Source organism: Folsomia candida, unplaced genomic scaffold (genome assembly GCF_002217175.1).
Source record: "Folsomia candida strain VU population unplaced genomic scaffold, ASM221717v1 Fcan01_Sc008, whole genome shotgun sequence".
Classification (NCBI taxonomy): domain Eukaryota; kingdom Metazoa; phylum Arthropoda; class Collembola; order Entomobryomorpha; family Isotomidae; genus Folsomia; species Folsomia candida.
Window position 1 is genome coordinate 1,166,262 of NW_019091200.1, and position 20,121 is coordinate 1,186,382.

At 37.6% G+C, this 20,121-nt stretch overlaps 2 protein-coding genes across 2 annotated transcripts; both read left to right on the top strand.

Annotated features, from left to right (window-relative positions):
- The first annotated feature begins 1,698 nt into the window (after positions 1-1,698).
- LOC110852907 (lysosome membrane protein 2) lies at positions 1,699-5,282 on the top strand. Its single transcript, XM_022101072.2, has 9 exons — positions 1,699-1,981; positions 2,562-2,728; positions 2,800-2,944; positions 3,014-3,283; positions 3,603-3,829; positions 4,060-4,244; positions 4,312-4,430; positions 4,733-4,861; positions 4,943-5,282. The coding sequence occupies exons 1-9, from the start codon at positions 1,862-1,864 to the stop codon at positions 5,105-5,107; spliced, it is 1,527 nt and encodes a 508-aa protein (XP_021956764.1). The 5' UTR covers positions 1,699-1,861; the 3' UTR covers positions 5,108-5,282.
- Positions 5,283-5,423: 141 nt separating this feature from the next.
- LOC110852906 (sensory neuron membrane protein 2) lies at positions 5,424-8,842 on the top strand. The gene is made up of 9 exons (XM_022101071.2): positions 5,424-6,188; positions 6,279-6,445; positions 6,515-6,659; positions 6,727-6,996; positions 7,135-7,367; positions 7,693-7,877; positions 7,955-8,073; positions 8,160-8,288; positions 8,396-8,842. The coding sequence occupies exons 1-9, from the start codon at positions 6,069-6,071 to the stop codon at positions 8,558-8,560; spliced, it is 1,533 nt and encodes a 510-aa protein (XP_021956763.1). The 5' UTR covers positions 5,424-6,068; the 3' UTR covers positions 8,561-8,842.
- Positions 8,843-20,121: the final 11,279 nt, after the last annotated feature.

A 20,121-nucleotide genomic window follows, 5' to 3' on the forward strand; every position in this document is an offset into this window, starting at 1 on the left:
ATCTCCCGCTATTTTTGATCTATAATTGAGTAATTTGTTGCAAAATTTGGGAAATCTTTGTTATAACATATTTTCTTGTGAGAAATTGAGGAATTTTAAAACTTTGTCGTACGTTAATCACCCGTTAATTATACATACTAAAATGCTCAAAATTACATATATAATATATTATATATACGTCAATGATTATCGAAAGACTCAATAATTTGTAACATTTTGCCTCATTTTCTATTTTGGAAACTTTTGGACATTTTGGGGGTCCAAAATTCGGTTAAAACCACAATGAAACCCTGATTAAGTCGTTTTGTTGTGCTACGGTGTCAACATTTAAATATATTTTACAGTTTGTTGTAAAATTGAATTTTATAGATATGCAACAAACTTTTGAGATTTTCCTGACAAGTGACAGCAAAGAATTTCCTTTCGCTGTCAATTAGGAAACTTTATGTAACCGAAACATATGCAACAATTTTGGAAATCGTGACGAAATTTCGACAAGTTGTCGCCATGTCATGTTCATACAACAAGCCCCTTCTAAACCAAGCAAACCCTTTCTCCTAATAACAAGCCATTCTTCAATCTAAGTGTCTTGTTAAACGCGACGACAATTATATAAGTATATATGGCATTGAAGTTATATAAATAAGTATTATTCAACAAATTATCACCGCATTTATTGACCATTGATGAAACAATTGATTAGACGATCATAGATACAATTGTACTCAATGAGGGTATTCACGACGAGTTCGCTTCATTAGCAAAATAAGAATAAGTTCATAAATTGGACTTGAAATAATATCATTTGTGAACTTACACATCTCCAGGGATAGGATTTATATAGTTCGCAAAACTTTTTTTAAAAATTATGTTGCAGCAATTATTTTTCAATGAATTGAATCCGTTCATATTACCAAGATTTCATTGGCGGATTTGCAAAATTCTTCCGGCATACTTTTCCGGATTCCTGATATCATTTAGTAATTGGGTAAATCGGCCTTTGCTAAAATGCCGGTTCGGCCTTTACTAAAATTTTAAAATGGTAATCTTTTCTGCGAAAACTATATATTTTTGTGGTATTGGTCCAAACCGTTTTGCCTCGTTGACAATACGCATTTTACCTAAAGCTGTTAAATTGCTTAATCTAATTTTTTTATCTGCTGTGACAAATTGTTTTGATTGCCATAATTTAAATTCTAACTTTATTGGACAGCTCGTATAATCATAATCGCATTTGTTCAAATTTGCAACCATCGATCTCTACCCATCAAGTTTCATAATCATGTAAAAAATTCCATGTATATGTACATACCTTAAAATCGTGTAACTCCGCAGGGCCCGAGTCAGGTTAGATTTACTCATATTCTTAAACCTTAACAAATTTTTAGCTTTCCATGACCATGCTCGAACTTAACATCTCACTCTCACTTGTCTCATACTGCATAAGTAAAAAAGTTTAAGTCGATAAGATAAGTTTAACGAGAGTTATCAGTAGACGTATCAGTAGGCGGACATACGCAGACGGACACGATTTTTCCGCATAAGCCCAGACTCGGGCTAAAAATCAGGCTGTGCTTACATATTATTGACATAACTGACCTACCTTATCAATAAATATATCAATCAATTTATGCAATTACTAATTCAATCCTTTGTGTTACGCAAGTACTCGATCGACCCAAATGATATGAACTTATTATTGAATAGAGACGATTTCAAGTCTCCATTTTGTGAGTCTTGCACGGTTTAAGTGGATCTGATGATTCTAAATCTCTGAATATCTGTATTTTTTTTAAACCAATCACGAATCAGTCAGATTTGAATAGTTTTAAAAAATACTTTTCAGTTAGAAATTTTTAATATGGAAAAGCGAACAAAAATAAGTTTATGTATTACGATTAGCGGAGTGGTCGTTCTTATTTTAGGAGTTCTTTTGGGATGGGTCGTATTACCATTTGTTATAAAACTTATGATCGATAAGGTATTAAATACATATGGGTCTGATTTAATCAGGCATTTCGCTGTGGTTTTAATTGTTTTAAACACCGAATTTGGACGTACAAAATGTTCAAAAATTTTGAATATTTTGAATAAAAATGTCCAAAAGCGTCCAAAATAAACAAAAGGGGCAAAATTTTACAAGTTCTTCATTGTTGAATCTTTTGATAATCCGTTGACGTACATATAAATTAACTTGGTGTGTATTACTGCTTAATTTGGAAAATTTCTTAATTTCTCATTAGAAAACATGGTAAAATAAAAGTTTTTCCAAATTTCCTGCTATTTCACACCAACTAAAATGCTCAAAATTAATAGAGATTACATATCCGTGAGTAGATTTGCAAAAAAAGTCGTTAATAATGAGCTTGTAACAATTTGCCCCATTTTCCTGTTACACGTTTTTGGACATTTCCGACGTCCAAAATTATTTTACACAGTTTTGGACGTTTTTCGCCAGTAACCTGCCAAAATTAGTTTTAGACGTTCAAACGAAACACGGGATTTAATTGAAGAATTTTGAATTTTGAAAATATATAAAAATCCATTTTTTGCATTTTCAGGAAGCCAAATTGACAAATGGTTCAATGATCTACGACAAATGGGTGGATATTCCTCTGCCCGTAAATATGCACGTGTATGTTTGGCGTGTCGTAAATATTAATGATTACGTTGGGTCGAACTGGACTACGAAACTAGTTATGGAAGAGGTCGGACCCTACGTGTACAGGTAAATACGTGAAAACTTGTTTGCCAACTAATTTTCGCACTAATTGCATATCATCGTGACCCAAATTTTAGCGAAAAGCGTGTAAAATATGACATAACAGCCCACCCGGATCGGGACACGCTCTCTTACAGACAGAACGTTACGTACACATTTGTCCCAGAATTGTCCGTTGGACCAGAAACGGATGCGATCGACATTTTAAATGCTCCTTTGATTGTAATGCATGCACATTTTTGTAATTTGCACAGATTTTTAGCAAATATTATAAACAAAATTGTGTTCCAGGCAGTGGCCACAATTTTGCTCACGATCCCCGAGAAATATCTTCCCCTGCCGCACCGATCTTTCATCGAGATCTTGATGGGACCGTTAAGTGGGGAAAAGTTTATCAGGAAAGGGGTCACAGTTCACGACATCCTTTTCGGCGTGAGGCTCAACTTCATCTACGACATTGTTCTCAACCTGGTGGAATTAATTCTTGGTGACTACATCACGCTTCCCCCCGAGTTGCAGAACGTTGGGGGACGAGGATGGCAGTTTGGACCTTTCGTGAATGTGAGTCTGTGTACAATCTTAGAAATCCAGTATTAAAATAATACCACGCGGTATTCATGTAATTGTATGACTACCAAAGTGGTATTGATATTGATAAGAAGTACGTTTTAGTATGTAATAGCTCCGTATTAAAATTGTAACATATCAGTAGCAAGTTTTACGGCCTGGTATAATTTTAATACCAAGGAGTAGCAACGTTAATGTCGAGAAATCAATACTTGTTTGGTGTGAATATACCAGATTTCTAACAGTGTTCATAAATATTTTCATATGAAAACAACTGTGACTAAATGTACGAAATTGTGTGCAAAAAATGCAGAAAAATGGAACGAATGCTGACGGACTTTGGGAGATTTACAGCGGGGTGAAAGACAACAGCAGGATCAACCAGATTCGATCGGTGAATGGCAACGAGACCATCGGGCAATACTGGAACACGCCGGAATGCAATAAAGTGAAAGGTTGCGATGGCATGTTTTTTCCTCCGTATGTCAAAAAAACGGACAGATTATACGTCTATGCGACGGAAGCGTGCAGATCGGCCTGGTGAGAAAAATAGTACAACTACTTATTTAGTTTAACAAATAGTCTGAAATTCAGTGTTTCGAATGAAATCACTTGCAAGAAATGACCGCATGGCATTTCTTGCACCTTGAATTTGTAGCGTTTCTTGCTTGCACTTTGCAGTGTAGGAAATGTAGCAAACCCGCAAGAAATGAAAGGCTGCTGAAATTATTAATGAAATTACTAATTAATTATGTCCGCACAATTTCTAGGGCAGCATACCAACATGAATCTGAGTTCATGGGGGTTCCCACGCTTCGATTTTCTGCAACGAGAGAACTATTCGCACATCCGGATGAATTTCCAGAAAACGCGTGTTACTGCGTCCCACCAAGACCACCGTTAGATCCGGCCTGCGCCCCCACAGGGGTTGTGAGATTGAGGAGTTGCAAAACTGGTAAAATTTGAGTGCTAAATTATTTATATTTAGAGGGTGCAAATAATTATTGCAAATTTGTCACAAGGTGCGCCCGTGGTTGTGTCAAAACCTCACTTTCTTGACGCCGAGGAATTTATAATTAATGGAGTTGCTGGTATGAAGCCTGACAAGGAAAAGCACGACACATATTTGGATATCGAACCAGTGAGCAATGATATAAAATTTTGAAATTTGTGATAAAATCTGGGTTTTGGTTCTTGTGGATTTGATACTTGAAGCACTGCAAAGCAAGAAGCGCAAAAATGCGAGGTGCAACAAACTGAAATAAAGTGCAAGAAATATACGCCGCAGCCGCATGAAGTATGGCATAGCGGTGTGGCATAGTTTCTTGCGCCTTGTATTTCTTGCAGGTCAAAATAGCCGCAAGAAACCACTTTTTTGCAAGTGATTATCTAATTGCCTCCGAAAATCAGCAAATTTTTAATTTTATTCAACATCTATTTCAGACCCTTGGCGTCCCTTTGAGAGGAGTTCGACGAGTTCAAGTAAATGTCGAAACTCAACCGTTTCAAACGATGGGAGAGATGTTTAAAACGCTCCCATTTAGTTATATCCCCATCTGCTGGGCAGGCGAGGTACGTACAAATAGTAAAATTTCATAAAATTTTCAAAATTTGAATTAGAGTGAGTTCAATTCATTTCGAAATTCATTTCAGGGCGCTGAAATGAATGATGAGCTTTACGATCTGTTGAACTCCATGTACTTGACGCCTCTAAAAATAGCCAAGATTGGCCGATGGACCGCTGTGGGGTTAGGAATCGTAGGGACGCTGGGAGGAGGAGCCGCTCTAGGATATTTTACATGGTGGTTGAAGCGATAAGTACAAATTGAGATAAGTGAGATTTACATAAGTGTGATTGTGACTTCTTACTGTGGAAATATATGCATAATAATTCTGACATATTTAAATTATGCATATTTTTACTAATTGTCAAGATTCTGCTGCATATTTATACTGAATTATTAAGAAAATACATATCTATTTTTCAAAATAACAAATCTTAACTTGATGCCAACTTTTGTATCTTCGTGACTCCAGTTGCAAACCGTTTAGCTCAGGATTAAGATCATCTTTTTTTCGTGCAATTTTTGCCATATTTTGCAATTTTTGTCCTTTTTTGCAATTTAAGTTGCTGTTTTTAATTCTATACATAGGCATGATGCGATTGATTACATTCTCAAGTATAATTTACTGGAATTTCCAATCCCATATGGTGCATCATTAACCTGGTGACACTCCCGTCCCGTTACGACAATACTGAATGGCATTGAAATTATGTATTAATATTTACGACAAGAAATAATCACACACATATTTGCAAAGTTATTGACCATTGATGGAGTGTGGTTGATAAGAGGATCACAATTGTACTCAATATTTGGATTGATACTATTATCGTATTGCATTTGTTCGAATTTGCACCCATCAAGTTTCATAATCAGGTAAAACTACTTATACCTGCCTTAAAATCTGACTGGGCATGCAGCTTACTTAATCGATATGGAATATATTAATCAATTTATGTTATCACCAATTCATTCTTTTGTGTTACGCAAGCTAGTAATCGATCGATACTAATGATACGAGGTATACAATTAGTGTTTACTTATTAAGTACCGAACGGGGACGAGTTGTTTGGATTTTTGGAATTTTATTAGATGGTTGAAGTGGATCTGATGATTCCCAATCTCTGAATATTTTTATTTATTTTGAAATCGATCAGTCAGTTTTTGCATATTTTTGAAACATAATTTGCAGTTAGGACATTTAATTTATTAATATGGAAAAGCGAACAAAGATAAGTTTATGCATTGCGATTAGCGGAGTGGTCGTCCTTATCTTAGGAGTTATTCTGGGATGGGTTGTGCTACCATTTGTGATAAAAATTATGATCGATAAGGTATGTAATATGAATTATGCAAATATATTTGAAGAATTTTTTTGAAAATGTGCGACATTCCATAATTTTTATTTCGTACTTTAATTGCAGGAAGCCCGATTAACGAATGGGACCCTGATTTACGACAAATGGGTCGACATTCCTTTACCAATTCATCTACACGTGTACGTTTGGCGTGTCGTGAATATTGATGATTACGTTGGATCAAATTGGACAACAAAACCAATTTTAGAAGAGGTCGGACCCTATGTTTACAGGTAGGTGCGAATTTGCATAATTTTTGGCACTAATTATGGAAATATTTACTATTGTGATCTCAATTTTAGCGAAAAGCGTGTAAAATATGAGATAACGCCAAACGTGGAACGAGACACAGTCTTTTTCAGGCAGAACATTACTTACACTTTTGTCCCAGAATTGTCCATTGGACCAGAAACGGATACCGTGGACGTGCTAAACGCTCCTTTACTTGTAACACACATTTTTTTGCAATTTGGCACAGATTTTCAGAAATATTATGATCAAAATTGTATTCCAGGCAGTGGCCACGATTTTGTACACGATCCCCGAGAAATATCTCCCCTTGCCGCACCGATCTTTCATGGAGTTGTTGATGGGCCCCTTAAGTGGGGAAAAGTTCATTCGAAAAGCCGTCTCAGTTCACGACATCGTTTTCGGCGTGCGACTCAACTTCATCTACGACATTATTCTCGTCCTGGTGGAATTAATCCTGGGCGACTATGTCACGCTTCCCCCCGAGTTGCAGAACGTGGGGGGACGAGGATGGCAGTTTGCGCCGTTTGTGAATGTAAGTTGGTACAGAAATATTTCGTCATATTTATGAAAAAACTGACAAAATGGGCGAAATTGTGGGGAAAAAATGCAGAAAATTGAGTTTATAAATATTTTAATTAAAAAAACTGTACTCAAATTGTATAAAATTCAGAAAAATGGGACCAATTCTGACGGTCTCTGGGAGATTTACAGCGGGGTGAGGGACAACAGCATGGTCAACATGATCCGAACCGTGAATAATAACGAGACGATTGGGAATGGGAAATATTGGGGCACGCCGGAATGCAATAAATTTCGTGGTGGGGATGGCATCTTTTTCCCTCCGTATGTCGAAAAAACGGACAGATTGTACGTTTATGCGACTGAAGTGTGCAGATCGGCCTGGTGAGAAAAATATTGACAACTATTTGCTTGTATTCTGTACAGTTTCGTTTCTTGCGGGTTTGATACATTTCTTGCACGGCAAAGAAAGAGTTCCGAGGTGCAAGAAATTGCGAGAAAGTTCGCGAAATATGCGCCATCTAGCCACGCACCCTATGAAAAATAGCGGCGGAAAGTGGTTTCTAGCAGGTCAAAATAACTGCAAAAAGTACTATTTTGACGTCATTTTCTGCAGATGATGATTACTTGCACCAGAAATACTGATTCTGCATTTTGTAGTAATGATGATTTGCCTAATTGTAACATTACTAATTCATCCCATTTCTAGGGCCGCGTACCAACATGAATCTGAATTCAGAGGGATTTCCACGTATCGTTTCGCCGCAACCAAGGATTTATTCGCAAGTCCGGACGAATTTCCAGAAAACGAGTGTTACTGTGTCACACCAAGAGAACCGTTAGATCCGACCTGCGCCCCCACGGGGGTGGTGAGATTAAGGAGTTGCAAAACTGGTACATATATGAAAATTTTGCACATGGAAATTATACTGTGCAAAAATAATATTGCAAATTTGTTAATAAATGCAAAGGGGCGCCCGTGGTTATGTCAAAGCCTCACTTTCTTGACGCCGATGAATCCGTAATTAATGGAGTTACTGGTATGAAGCCAGAGAAGGAAAAGCACGACACATTTTTGGACATCGAACCAGTGAGCGATACGAATTATATGAAATTGAGAAATCACTGATAAAATCTGCGGTCGGGAATTTAATTTAATTTGTCACCTATTTACAGACGCTTGGAGTACCGTTGAAAGGAGTGCGGCGAATTCAGGTCAATGTAGAAACTCAACCCTTTATATCGATGGGAGAAATATTTAAAACGCTGCCATTTAGCTATATCCCCTTCATTTGGGTGGGCGAGGTATAAATAAACATAAAAATTAAAAATTTCTGAAATTAGATCAAAAGTTTCCTGCCTTGATAAATTATTAATTGACCTCGTTTTATTTCTGTTTAAATTCATTACAGGGAGCCGAATTGGACGATGATCTCTACAATGAGTTGAAATCTATGTACTTGACGCCTCTAAAAATAGCAAATATTGGCAAATGGACGGCTGTGGGGTTAGGAATTGCCGGCACGCTGGGTGGAGCCGTCGCTCTAGGATATTTTACATGGTGGTTGAAGCGATAAGTACAAAATACGTGAGATGGATAAGATCGAGGAGGGAAAATTGAGATTTATAAGTAACTTCTTGATATTCTGTGAATGATGATAATTCTACCGTTGTAAATTATATTGCAAAGATTCTACTGTACGTACTTTATGAGATTTTCGGATATTATGTGAATGATGACGATATGTAATTGTGACGTTGTAAATTATATTTTCCTAATTGTAAAGATTCCGCTGTATTTTGAGATTTTCGGATAAAATATGAAATATATTTTTCAACACGACGTGTATAACCCTTAATTCACTAACAAATACGATGACAAATTGTGCTCCTATCTGACTCTCCACTTGTACATAAACCTTTGTTATTTACTAAATAACAAACTGCATAATATTTCATCCCATAAATTGTAAAGTCCGTGAACTTTTTACCCCTTTTTTGTGCCTCATCTCTTCAGGGGGAGCTTGTGCTGTGGCAAGAATAGTGACATGTTCACCTGCTTCAGCACAACGAAAATGTAGGAAGAAGGAAGGAAGGTCCATGCGGAAGATAAGGCATCTCTTTCTGAATTTAACTGGATTCTTCGGCCACTTTTCTTTCTGGATTTCACAATTTAATTTCGGTGTCAGATGGGAAACGCTGCACGATAATAATGCAACCAAAGGGCTACAGTCCGATCCAATCAGTCAAGTTTTATGTAGAGACTCGTTGTTTGTTGCTCACTCCACTCACTCGCGTGCCCCTTATTGTTTCGCTGTCGGGATGATATCACATCAAAAGCAATTCAAAGGCATCCCTCCCTTCGAGATTCAGGGGGCGGATATGTATTTAGTTTCAACTTTTTCATTTGATGATGACGACCGACGGTGTGGGGGTGTTCCCAAATTTTTAAAGATTACAAAAATTTCAAAATATGTTTACGTATGTATTGTTACATACTTCTAGGTTTTCAGACATATGAATAAATGTTTATAAATATTTGCCCTATTTTTTGAAAAATATGGAAATCTTTTACACATTTTTCAAAAAATTCATATATTTTGAAAGTATTTATCAAAGATGTAGGGCGATTTTTTTTGCTCAAAGAAATTGGATCACAAAAAAATCCAGAACACTACATTTGTATTTTCAAAAATAGAAATATTGTGAATATTCTTATTTTTTCGAACATATTTCGTAAATATTTTGGCGTTTTTTTCTAAATATTAAATACATATTTTTCATAAATACATATCCGTCCTTTGGTCATATCCAATCCAGTCGAATCCTCCACCCACCCTCTGCATATGTACGTGCAACTTCCCCTAAATCATTTTAGGCTCATCTCCACTAATGGAAATTGTATAGGGATGATGACAACAATGCTGATGGAAATAAGACGGGTGGCACGAGTGCATGAAATTTTGTGCTGTGACATGAACTTCCGGAAATCATTCCACCATATTCCCATTTTACATTTGTACCCTTTGATTGTTAAGAATGCATCAATTCTTTTTTGAAATAAATATCTGTATTGAGGAGACCCTCGAAAAAACATTTATTAAAAATTGCCAAACGGCGCCAGGAATTGCACGCAGGGACACTATTATCAGAATTTGTAGTTATTTATCAAGGTTTTAACGTTGTCAACAAGTGATTAGCATGGATTTAAGCTGATTACCATAAATCATGGGACGATATGTACATAGATAAACATGAATCTCTGTAATCCATCTTGCTCCCATGATTCAAATACCGTCATGATTATTGCTTTCACCAAAAAACTTTTTAGATTTCCTTGAAAAAAAAATTAGCTAGGATTATAAATCAATCCATTCATCCCTTTCATATCGCACGTCTCCTGATAAATCCGCAAAATAAATCATGCCACATTTTGTGCCTATCCCAACTAACGCATCATCTCATGCATCTCATAATCAGTTTTGATGAATTATATTTATTTTGTAAGTGTCAAGTATTTTGAAGTGGTAGGTTTAATTTTAGACCAACTTTACTAAGTACTCGATCATATTGATAAATTTTCCCGATCGTCCGAACAAATCCCCACCAACCAACCAACCACTTAAAAATGTACAGCCAAAAAACCACAAGACTGGATTTTATCACTACCGATCGAATGTTTAATGTCAACCCAGCCTTTTGTGACAAAGTAAAGAACGTCCGGGAATGAATGGGAATGCGCGCTCTAGCGAGTATATTGACAAATCAATAAACCCGCGAACTATAATAATTTAAATTTCTGAAAGCCCACTTCATTAGGGTCAATTTGGTATATCACTCTTAAATTTCAAAAATGGATAAGGGTAGAAGAAGCTTGTTTGAAAGGGAGCTGTTAGCAAAACGAGTGATGGAGTTCTACAACACGACAGCCAACCGAGACTCCAAGGTGACCTGGAACTTTTTTAAGCAGGAAGGAATTCCAAGTTCAAATGTGTATTCCTACATAAAAAAGTTCAAGGATTCCGAAAATGTGCAATTCAAGAAGCCAGCTGGTCGTCCGGCGAAGCTAGCGACCACTCGAGTGAAAAATAGAATTGAAAAAATTTTCAAAACCAAGCCATCAACGTCAGTAGCTGTAGCTGCCAGGAAAGTCAAAATTTCCAAAAGCTACCTGGGGGAAATTAAGGTCCATAAATTAGGAATCAAAGCAAGGACCAAAAAACCTGCACCAAATTACAAGCCCGTACAAGAAAGTCGGATCAAGGATTGCTGTCAAAAATTGTTGAAGAAAATGCGTGGAAAAGTAGTGATCCTGGATGACGAAACGTATGTTCCGGTTGACCCTTCAAATCTTCCAGGGCGTCATTTTTTTCATAGCTCGGATCCCTCTGAAGTGGCTTATGAAGAAAAAGTACGAAAAAAAGACAAATTTCCAAAGAAATATTGCATTTGGCAATGCATCTCCAGTCACGGACATGTATCAGACCCGGTAGTTCTCGAAGGGAATATCAATCAAGATATTTATCTGAAAAATTGCGTCAAGGCTGGATTGGAAGCATTTATTAATAGGTTTCACAAAAATGATAAAGTTTTGTTTTGGCCTGACCTCGCCACTTGTCACTATGCAAAGAAAGTGACCGAGTACCTCAGAAAGAAAAATATTGATTTCGTACCAAAAGATATCAACCCACCTAATGTACCCCAACTCCGCCCAATCGAAAAATTCTGGGCACGTTCTAAGTCAGTATACTCCCGGCTTCAAGATGTGCCTGACACCTTTCGAAAATTCAAAGGACGATGGAAGAAAATCACCTCGGAAGTGGCAAAAACTTCGGGAAAAAATTTAATGAAAAATCTTCGCAAGAAAATCGAACTAGTCGCCAACGGGGGTGTGGCGGCCTTAGCTATTAATTAAATTATGTAGGTACGTATTTGGTATTATACATATGCAAAAAGTTTAAAATTCCGATAACTCATTGTGATTTTATGACCACATTTTCAGACCATTCCCATTCATTCCCGGACGTTCTTTAGAATGTTGCCCATTGTGAAATGGGCTTTACAAATCCGTGGTGACATCAGTGGCCGCGGAAGCCGTGGGAACATATGGGGACATTAACATTGTAGGATAGGAGAGGGCGGGGTTTATATAACATGGGCAGATGATGGGGACATCGAATAACCGTGGGGACATTGTCCTCTGTCCCCACGCTTCCGAGGCCACTGGGTGACATCGTATATAAATCAGAGTCACATAATTAACTAATCAGTCAATACGTACGTACACACTCGATCAATCTTTCTGCACACATAATCTCGTACGGGAGAGGACAGTGAGATTACGCAATTTGAAAATATTCCAAGGGATTGAATTATCAAGTCCAATCCACGGCGTGATTAGAACTGTCGCACTTTTCCTGGGATTTACACGTCAAGTAGACATACAGAGAAAAAAAAGTGTCAATTAAACAAATCAAACCAATGACAAAGTTCGTCAAGATCATCGATCAACTGGGATTAGTTTGTTGTTTTGTGCATTCAAAAAATCCAGATCGACGTATGTATGCATGTACATAATCGATTGTGTATATTCCACTAATTTGGTTGGTGTGAGTATCAATGTGCTGCTTACCTGAGCATGAAATCTGTCCACGTATAATCAGCTCAACATTTGTAAATTGGATTTGAACATATGTCCCACGTCAAGTTTTTTGAGATTTTAACAGAATTACATACATACAAAACAGCCAGTTGTCGATTTGTTGGCTGGTTGCACTTATCGATTTGCGGTGATGATAACTCGTATGTAATTCCTGGTCTGACCTAATGCTACCTGGTCATTGTCAACTTGTGCATATATTTATATTTATATTTATCGTCCACCTCATTCACGCAATCATGATTGATTCGTTATTAAGCCAAAGTCATAGGAATTCTCTTTACGTTAAATGTTTGCTACATAAATGTTAAATTACATTAAATCAGTGCAGCCAGATTTACTAGAATTGTATCGATAAGCAAGAACATAAGCTGCGGAATTATGCGGATTCTGGATGGCATTCACTTCATACATGAATTTAAATGAAAGTTAGGATTCGTTTTATGTGAAATTAGTTGGTAGCGTTTGTGAGGAATGATTTCATGCATGTATAAATTTACTTGAGAGTGACATAATCTAAATCTATTTACGTAAATAAATATGTAGATGAATCACCATTATTTATGTGTGTGTTACGAGTTGGATTTGCATATGTACATGTGTAAATGATTCGACTAATGTGTGTAAGTGACATGATGAGAAGAGATTCATTACGTGTCTTTTTTTCTATTTTTTGCCCTATTAAGAAAATGCGAAGATCGCGTGTTTTTTGAGGGTATCAGAGGGAAAGTGTAAGCGATGTCACTTACTTTCGGTCAATTTCTTGTACTTTTTGCTATCTTTTTATCCAATCTGGAGCAAGTGGATGGATGGATATTTATGTGGTAAATGACTCGCACGTAATAAAATAAGTGGAATTGAGACAAAGACAAAGATTACGGGAGCAGTATATCACTTGCCGTAATTTGTGGGGTTGGGTTAATTTCTGACAAAAAATCTATGTAGTTAGCTTGTAATATATTCTTGCTAATATTTTTTTTCGTGATCGACGCTAAATAATTGCAGATATTCCTAATGTTAATTACTAATATGCACATATAGAAGAGCAATTATGTATGTGCGTAACATCACAGGGCACGAGCTACTACTTGCCTACAACTACACACCTGTCCCCTCGCATAATCAGTCTCATTAAACACGACGCGAAAAAGTTGTTTGGTAAAAATATTTATGTAGGAATAAAATTCGCTTGACATCTGTCGCACGCTGCCCTTTCCTACGTACGTACTTGTAACCCTGCTTACTGCTTTTATGTAATGATTTTTCTGAGACTTGGACATTTTTTCGTCAATCTAAATGAAGCAGAACGGGACTAGATTATTAAATAGTTCGAACTTACGATGGAGGTCGCCCAGCGAATGCTCTTAGATTTTGATGAAACTAGTGTCAATCGATCGCAAATTAAATTAGTATGAAATTTGGAAAAGACGTGATCTCCCAATGGGCACGTTTGGCAGAGATATTTCCATCTGAAAAGGAGAAGATGCGCCCTAAAGTTGGCAAATTTTACTCTTTCCAAAATTTATTGCACGTTTTCTCCTCTTCGGATGCAAATATCTCTGCCAAACGTGCCCATTGGGAGATCGTGTCTTTCGCAAATTTAATACTAATTACATTTGTTTTCGATTGACACTAATTTGGTCAAAATCTGAGAGCATACGCTGAGAGACCCCATCGTCCATTGACCGATTAAGCCTTGTTTTTTTACGCGTGCAGGGAGAATTTCGATCTCATTATGGTAAGAAGTTGTAGGCAGCCCTGCAAATGTATTGCTCCCCTTAATTGTCTCGTGCTTCATCCATCGCGAATCCATCCATCGTCTTGTATTTGCAATTACATAAAAAACTGAGACAGTTTCTACATATGCAGCCCATTGTCGTCTACCTGCATACGCACCACATTTCATGCCGCGGCCTTAAGTCTCGTCTCTCTCTAGCTGTTCATCCCCTCTTATTAAACTGATGGACTGGAGGACCAGTTTATTTTTTTGGTTTGCAAAGTAACAGCCAAGGAATGGGGATCAGAGCAGGCAGATGAGCAGATTTGTGTTGGGGAGATACATACATCTGGCCAATAATGGTAATTAGACACCTGTCCCTCCCTTAAGCACGAGAAAGAAGAAGAAGAAAGAAGAAGGCGATGAGCAGCACCTTCACCCAGCCAGCAAATCAACCTGAACCCCAAAAAATGTTAAAAAAGGATTGAACAAAGGACGATCCTTGGACGATAAGGGAGACCTTGGCATAAGAAGAAAGGAGGGATTCCGTCCTTTTAGTCGACAGGTTTCTGAGACGGTTTTCCTCCATTGTTCTTCAAGCATAATTCTGAGATATTAGCATTTTGCAGATATTTAACAAGTACTTCACGGTTTTTTTTATAAATTTATCCAGCTTAAAATTAATCTGTGTAATTCAACCAAAAATAAAGTTATATTTCCGAATTTTCCATTTGTGGTGGGGAACATTATCATTTTTTAAAACATTCAGTACAACTTACATACTTTTTTTAGTGGTCTAAATATTTTGAAACCAAAGTTTTAATCATACTTTTATTCCTTCCTGCTAATTTATTACCATCTCGAATTTCAATCCTTTCTCGAGAAGAACTACGTACAAATAAATTATACTAAATTATACTAACTTCTTAAATATTAACACCTCAAAATAAAAAGCAGAACCTTGTCTGTTCAAGGGACACGAGCTTGGCACACACCACACCACGGAAGAAAAGTACCACCACCTCAAATACATATATTATGCACCCCTCATCATTTTTACCCTCCTCAGCCCAGCAGCAGCAGGGTGGCATTAAAAAAGCTTGAAAGATAACATGACACGTATACCTACGCAGGTTGTCTTTTCTACGTTTCTACTTGTTACAGATGAGGAAGAAGAAAGTCTTACCCACGTAAAAAAAGAAAGGCAGGTGCACTTCAAAAGTCAAGATGCAAACCAAGACATTTTATTTTCAGAGTAAAACCAATCCCAAAAAAGTGGACCTTTTTCTATCCCCCCTCGAGTGTCAAGAGGGGAGAACCTGAAAAAAAATCCAGTCGGCAACAAAGAAGAAAGTGTATAACGGAAGGAAGAGAGGGAAACGTGGAGGTGGACGACGAGGATGATCCGGAAGTCGTCGACTCCTATTATCTAGAGAAGATTCGGGTTTATGAAATGATGACTCGTGCGATAAACAACAAGTAAAAATTTAAAAGCCAGCCGTTACCAATTTTATTTACCCGGATTGTTGTCCGTTGCTTGACTCTGTGGAGGAGATGGCAATTGCAATTGAATCACTAAACAATACGTGGAAGAGAACAACGGGACATCATTACGGGAGAGAGAGACACCATATGCTGGATTTATGTATGCCTAATATTTTTTCGTGGTGGCAGAAAAACTGGTCTAATAATTTACCTTCGTGGCGTGGCGTTGTTGGGGTTGAAACTGAAAACAAGAAGTCACTATTTTACTACGAAGCGAAGCTTTTTTGTGGCACGCGTCCCCAATTAACGTTTCGATACACGACATGATGATGAGAATAATGACGAGTGTGGCACCACGGCATGTACGCACACAGTGATATTGAAATCCGATCATGCTATGCAGTACCGCAATTAATATGTATCAGAGTATAAATTGAAGCAATTACATAGTTGTGCGAAAAATCAAGTTTTACGACAAAAAAACTGGATAAAATCCAATCCACTCATGAAAGTATTGATTGGAACTTCTTGGGAAATATGAGATTTCAGATGTCATTTTGCCATTTTATCACTTTCGTTGCCGTAATTAAATATGTACAACTATTTCACTGCACTGTACATGCATGCATATCTACTATTCAATTCATGTTAGGATTTGCATGTACATAAAATAAAATTCATGAAACCATGTTTCGCCAAGCCACTGCTACACATACACAAATTAAAGCAAAAAGTTATGCGAAAATCATTGATACCCAAATTTTACGACCAACTCGCTAAAATCCACTACATGAAATTATTGATTAGAACTTCTCGGGAAATGTGAGATTTCAGATGTCATTTTGTCACTTTCGTTGCCGTAATTAAATAAGCAACAACTTGTTCCCTGTGCTGACTGTGCGTGCATATCCACTATTCAATTCATGTCAGGATTTGTATGTACATAAAATGCATACAACAACACCTCTCCAACTGCACATTCCACAAAATTCCCATCATTACTGTTTATATATGCACACATTATGCATTCCCAGCAGTCCATCACCTAACTAACACCTACTCGTGTTATTAAGGTAACATAATAATAAGTAATGAACGTGTCATGCAGTTCGTAGCAGCAGCAGTACAGAGTTCAACCGAGGATGGAATTGGGTCGTCTGCGTGGGATGAGTCATTCTTAAAGGGCAATTATTATCATTTCTGTTCCCACTTTTGTGCAGGTAGGTCATGTTTCCATTCGTATCTCTGCTGCTGCTGCTGCTTCCTTCCCAAAAAAATTGGACCGAATCGGGCAATCAGACTTGTAAAAAAATATAGACTTGGTTGGTCCGTTGGCGGGGATGAGTCGGTCGGACGCGTGGCGTGGCGTGTGGGGTGGGGGATGAGTGTCTGTTATCATTATCCAATCCACGACGCGTCTTCCTTCCGGATTCCCTCACTTCCGGGAGAAGAATATGAGTCAAGCAAGCTGCACCTTTTTCGCTTTGTTTTCAATTTCAATCCGTCGTTCACGCCTTAATTCGACCAAATGCCAGCCAGCCAAGAACCACATGCATGCACGTAGGGCATCAAAATGTATGTAACGAATCATGGGTTAATTGTGGAAGAGAGAAAAAAATCTGTGGTTGGTTTGGTGGATGAATCGGTAATTTACCGGAATCCCGAATCCGGGTTGATTTCACTTCATTAATCATCTTTTCATTAAAAATGTGTTGTCAGCTCCGCAGTGTTGACAGGCCGAGTTCTTTTTAATTTGTTTTATTTTTTACGGACGTGTACACAAAAGTGATGCTGTCGTAAAAGTTGCCATTTTATCGGACAGATCCACTTTTCACGCATGTTCTGTGCTCCTGCTGGAGATGATACGTACGTATGAAAAAGAACAACTGGTGGCAGGCAAGCGAGGAAGAAGATAAGTGTACTCGAACCACCAACTTATTTAATTTCTTGGTGGAATCGAATAATAATGGATTGGATAAAAATCAGCAAGATGTTCGTTCGTTCGTACAAATATCTGAAACGAAGCGGCGTGCCAAACTCGTTTTTCTACATTTGTGTACAAGAAAAAGAGGCAGATGGTTTATTATCAGCAACATATTTCTTCATTTCACAGATTTGCAGGCGGGTGGATGTGGACGTGGAGGTCCGAGGGACGAATCATGCTCCAGATTCGCTTAATTATGATTATTTCGCTAAGAAGAAAGATTAAATAAGTAGGAAATGGGAAATCCTTTGTTTTCCTTGGTTGATTGACTCGGCAAAATTTTTGTCTTGACTTTTTTTTATCGAGACGTTCAACGTTATATGGCAGATGTTTTCTGGACTGGATTTCATTGTATTTTGTAATTTAGTTTTTTTAAGAAAAGTCGTATTTAGGCGAGGAAAGGAAAGGTGCGGGTGCGGGTGGTGGTGGTGATTCAGATGGAGGAGAGGAATTGTGTGAAGTGGATTGCAGGTGATTCTTTGTGGAATCGTCATCTTTGGAAAAATTCCCATTATTCATACAAATGCAGGAATCAGACGACGACGATCAAGAAGACGAGACGAGACGAAGTGAGGAAGCAGAGAGGAAGTTTCTCGTCACATTGTTGTTGGCAGGGATAATTAATGGGTTTCTTGTAAGATGAAAATTATGCGTGTGCAAAAATTACTTGAAGTATGCAATTAGTATTTGCAATTTATTAAGGAAGGTATGTGTGCAAATCATGAATTGTTGTGTGTGTAAGTATTACACTAGATGAGACGCATACATGAGGCGGACGGGGCATCTTGAGATTGTGAGACTAGTCCACTCGTCGTATCTTGTTTTGAGGCAACTTGAGAAAATGCGATGATTTACATGAGAATGAGATTAAGATTTGTTTGGTTGGTACATAATCTTGCCATCAAAGCTGGAGGACATGGTCAAAGTATTACGCACGCATTTCTTGTGCTCCTGGATTTTAAAATCCATTACATCTGTTGTCACTTGCGAGAATAGATAAATATGATTTCGGAAGAGTGGATTGGACTAAACTGATTGGAAAACCTGGACCCAGTTTTCGCGTCAGGTGGCTGGACTGGATTACATTTCATCCCGACCCGACTGGAGACTAATGGAGTTCACTTTTCGACTAAATCGGTTCAACTCATTGTTTATCAAACCACCAAAAAATTCAACCCCACTTATTACCCATGATATACCCTCCATATAGAATTAGACACACTATACGACACCCTCCTCACAGAATCTGCCACTCATCATCACATCACATCATTCACATCACGACTCGTAAAAAATCCACCAATCTCGCATTAAATAGTAAAAAAAGTATCGATTTCTTGCCTATCTGGACATATTCTAAATCTCAATTAAGCTACATGACCCGAAAATCCGGTAAGATTTGACATTTGTAAATTTTTTGGGAAATCCACCCTCACATTGAAAAAAAAGCCAGACCCGTTCTTTTTTAGGATGGACGAACCCTTTAGTTTGGGGTGAAGGGCATGTGTGCAGGTAGTAGAATTTTATGTAGTGGATGGATTTTCTGTAAAAAGAGCACATGGTCTCGCCGTAAAACGGACCACGTATCATTATCCAATCCCCACGGATGAGCCCTTCTTCTTGTGCCGAATGAAGAACGCGAGTCGTGGAGGAACACTTGGATCGACAGAATGTTGGCGTACGCCAAACACGCTCCAATAACAATGCAACTGTTCGTCATCACTTAACACGGGGTTGGTTTGGTTGGGATTCACCCTAAAAAAACTACCCCAACAGCTACCAAACTGATATGAAGGAATACATAACCACCTACCTAATCACTTTCATACTAGCCGATATTCCAGCCCTAGACACGAGCAGTCCTCAGGTAAAAAATACATATATGTAGGGCTTGTTCTTGTCCTAAGGACAAGAACTAGGTATGATTTTGTTCTTATTTTATACGGGTACCCAGAAGGGACAATCATATTCAGTTGAAAAATGTATGCATACGGTTTGTCCTTTTCCTAAGAACAATTACTACAATATTCATATATTGACATGATTTTTGTCCTTATTTTATTTGCCAGGAACTGCTGATCTTGCCCGTCATTAATCAAGCGGAAAAATAAAAATAAAACATAATCGGTTTATAAATATGACAAAAATAAATATGCAGAAAATATGAAAAATGTCATCTTACGACAAATTTAATATTTTATGAATCATGGCTAGAAATCAGTTTAGAAAGAACAATCATCAATTAGAGCTTAATTTTCATACAAGCCGTGTCGTAAATCATACCCAAATAAAT

What these genes read in the sequence shown, in the direction of transcription:
- LOC110852907 (XM_022101072.2), top strand. Translation starts at nt 1,862, where the DNA reads ATGGAAAAGCGAACAAAAATAAGTTTATGTATTACGATTAGCGGAGTG. An exon ending in CATATTTGGATATCGAACCA is followed by an intron (nt 4,431 to 4,732) that starts GTGAGCAATGAT and finishes CATCTATTTCAG; the next exon opens with ACCCTTGGCGTCCCTTTGAG. An exon ending in CCATCTGCTGGGCAGGCGAG is followed by an intron (nt 4,862 to 4,942) that starts GTACGTACAAAT and finishes AATTCATTTCAG; the next exon opens with GGCGCTGAAATGAATGATGA.
- LOC110852906 (XM_022101071.2), top strand. Translation starts at nt 6,069, where the DNA reads ATGGAAAAGCGAACAAAGATAAGTTTATGCATTGCGATTAGCGGAGTG. An exon ending in GTCGGACCCTATGTTTACAG is followed by an intron (nt 6,446 to 6,514) that starts GTAGGTGCGAAT and finishes TCTCAATTTTAG; the next exon opens with CGAAAAGCGTGTAAAATATG. An exon ending in ATTAAGGAGTTGCAAAACTG is followed by an intron (nt 7,878 to 7,954) that starts GTACATATATGA and finishes ATAAATGCAAAG; the next exon opens with GGGCGCCCGTGGTTATGTCA.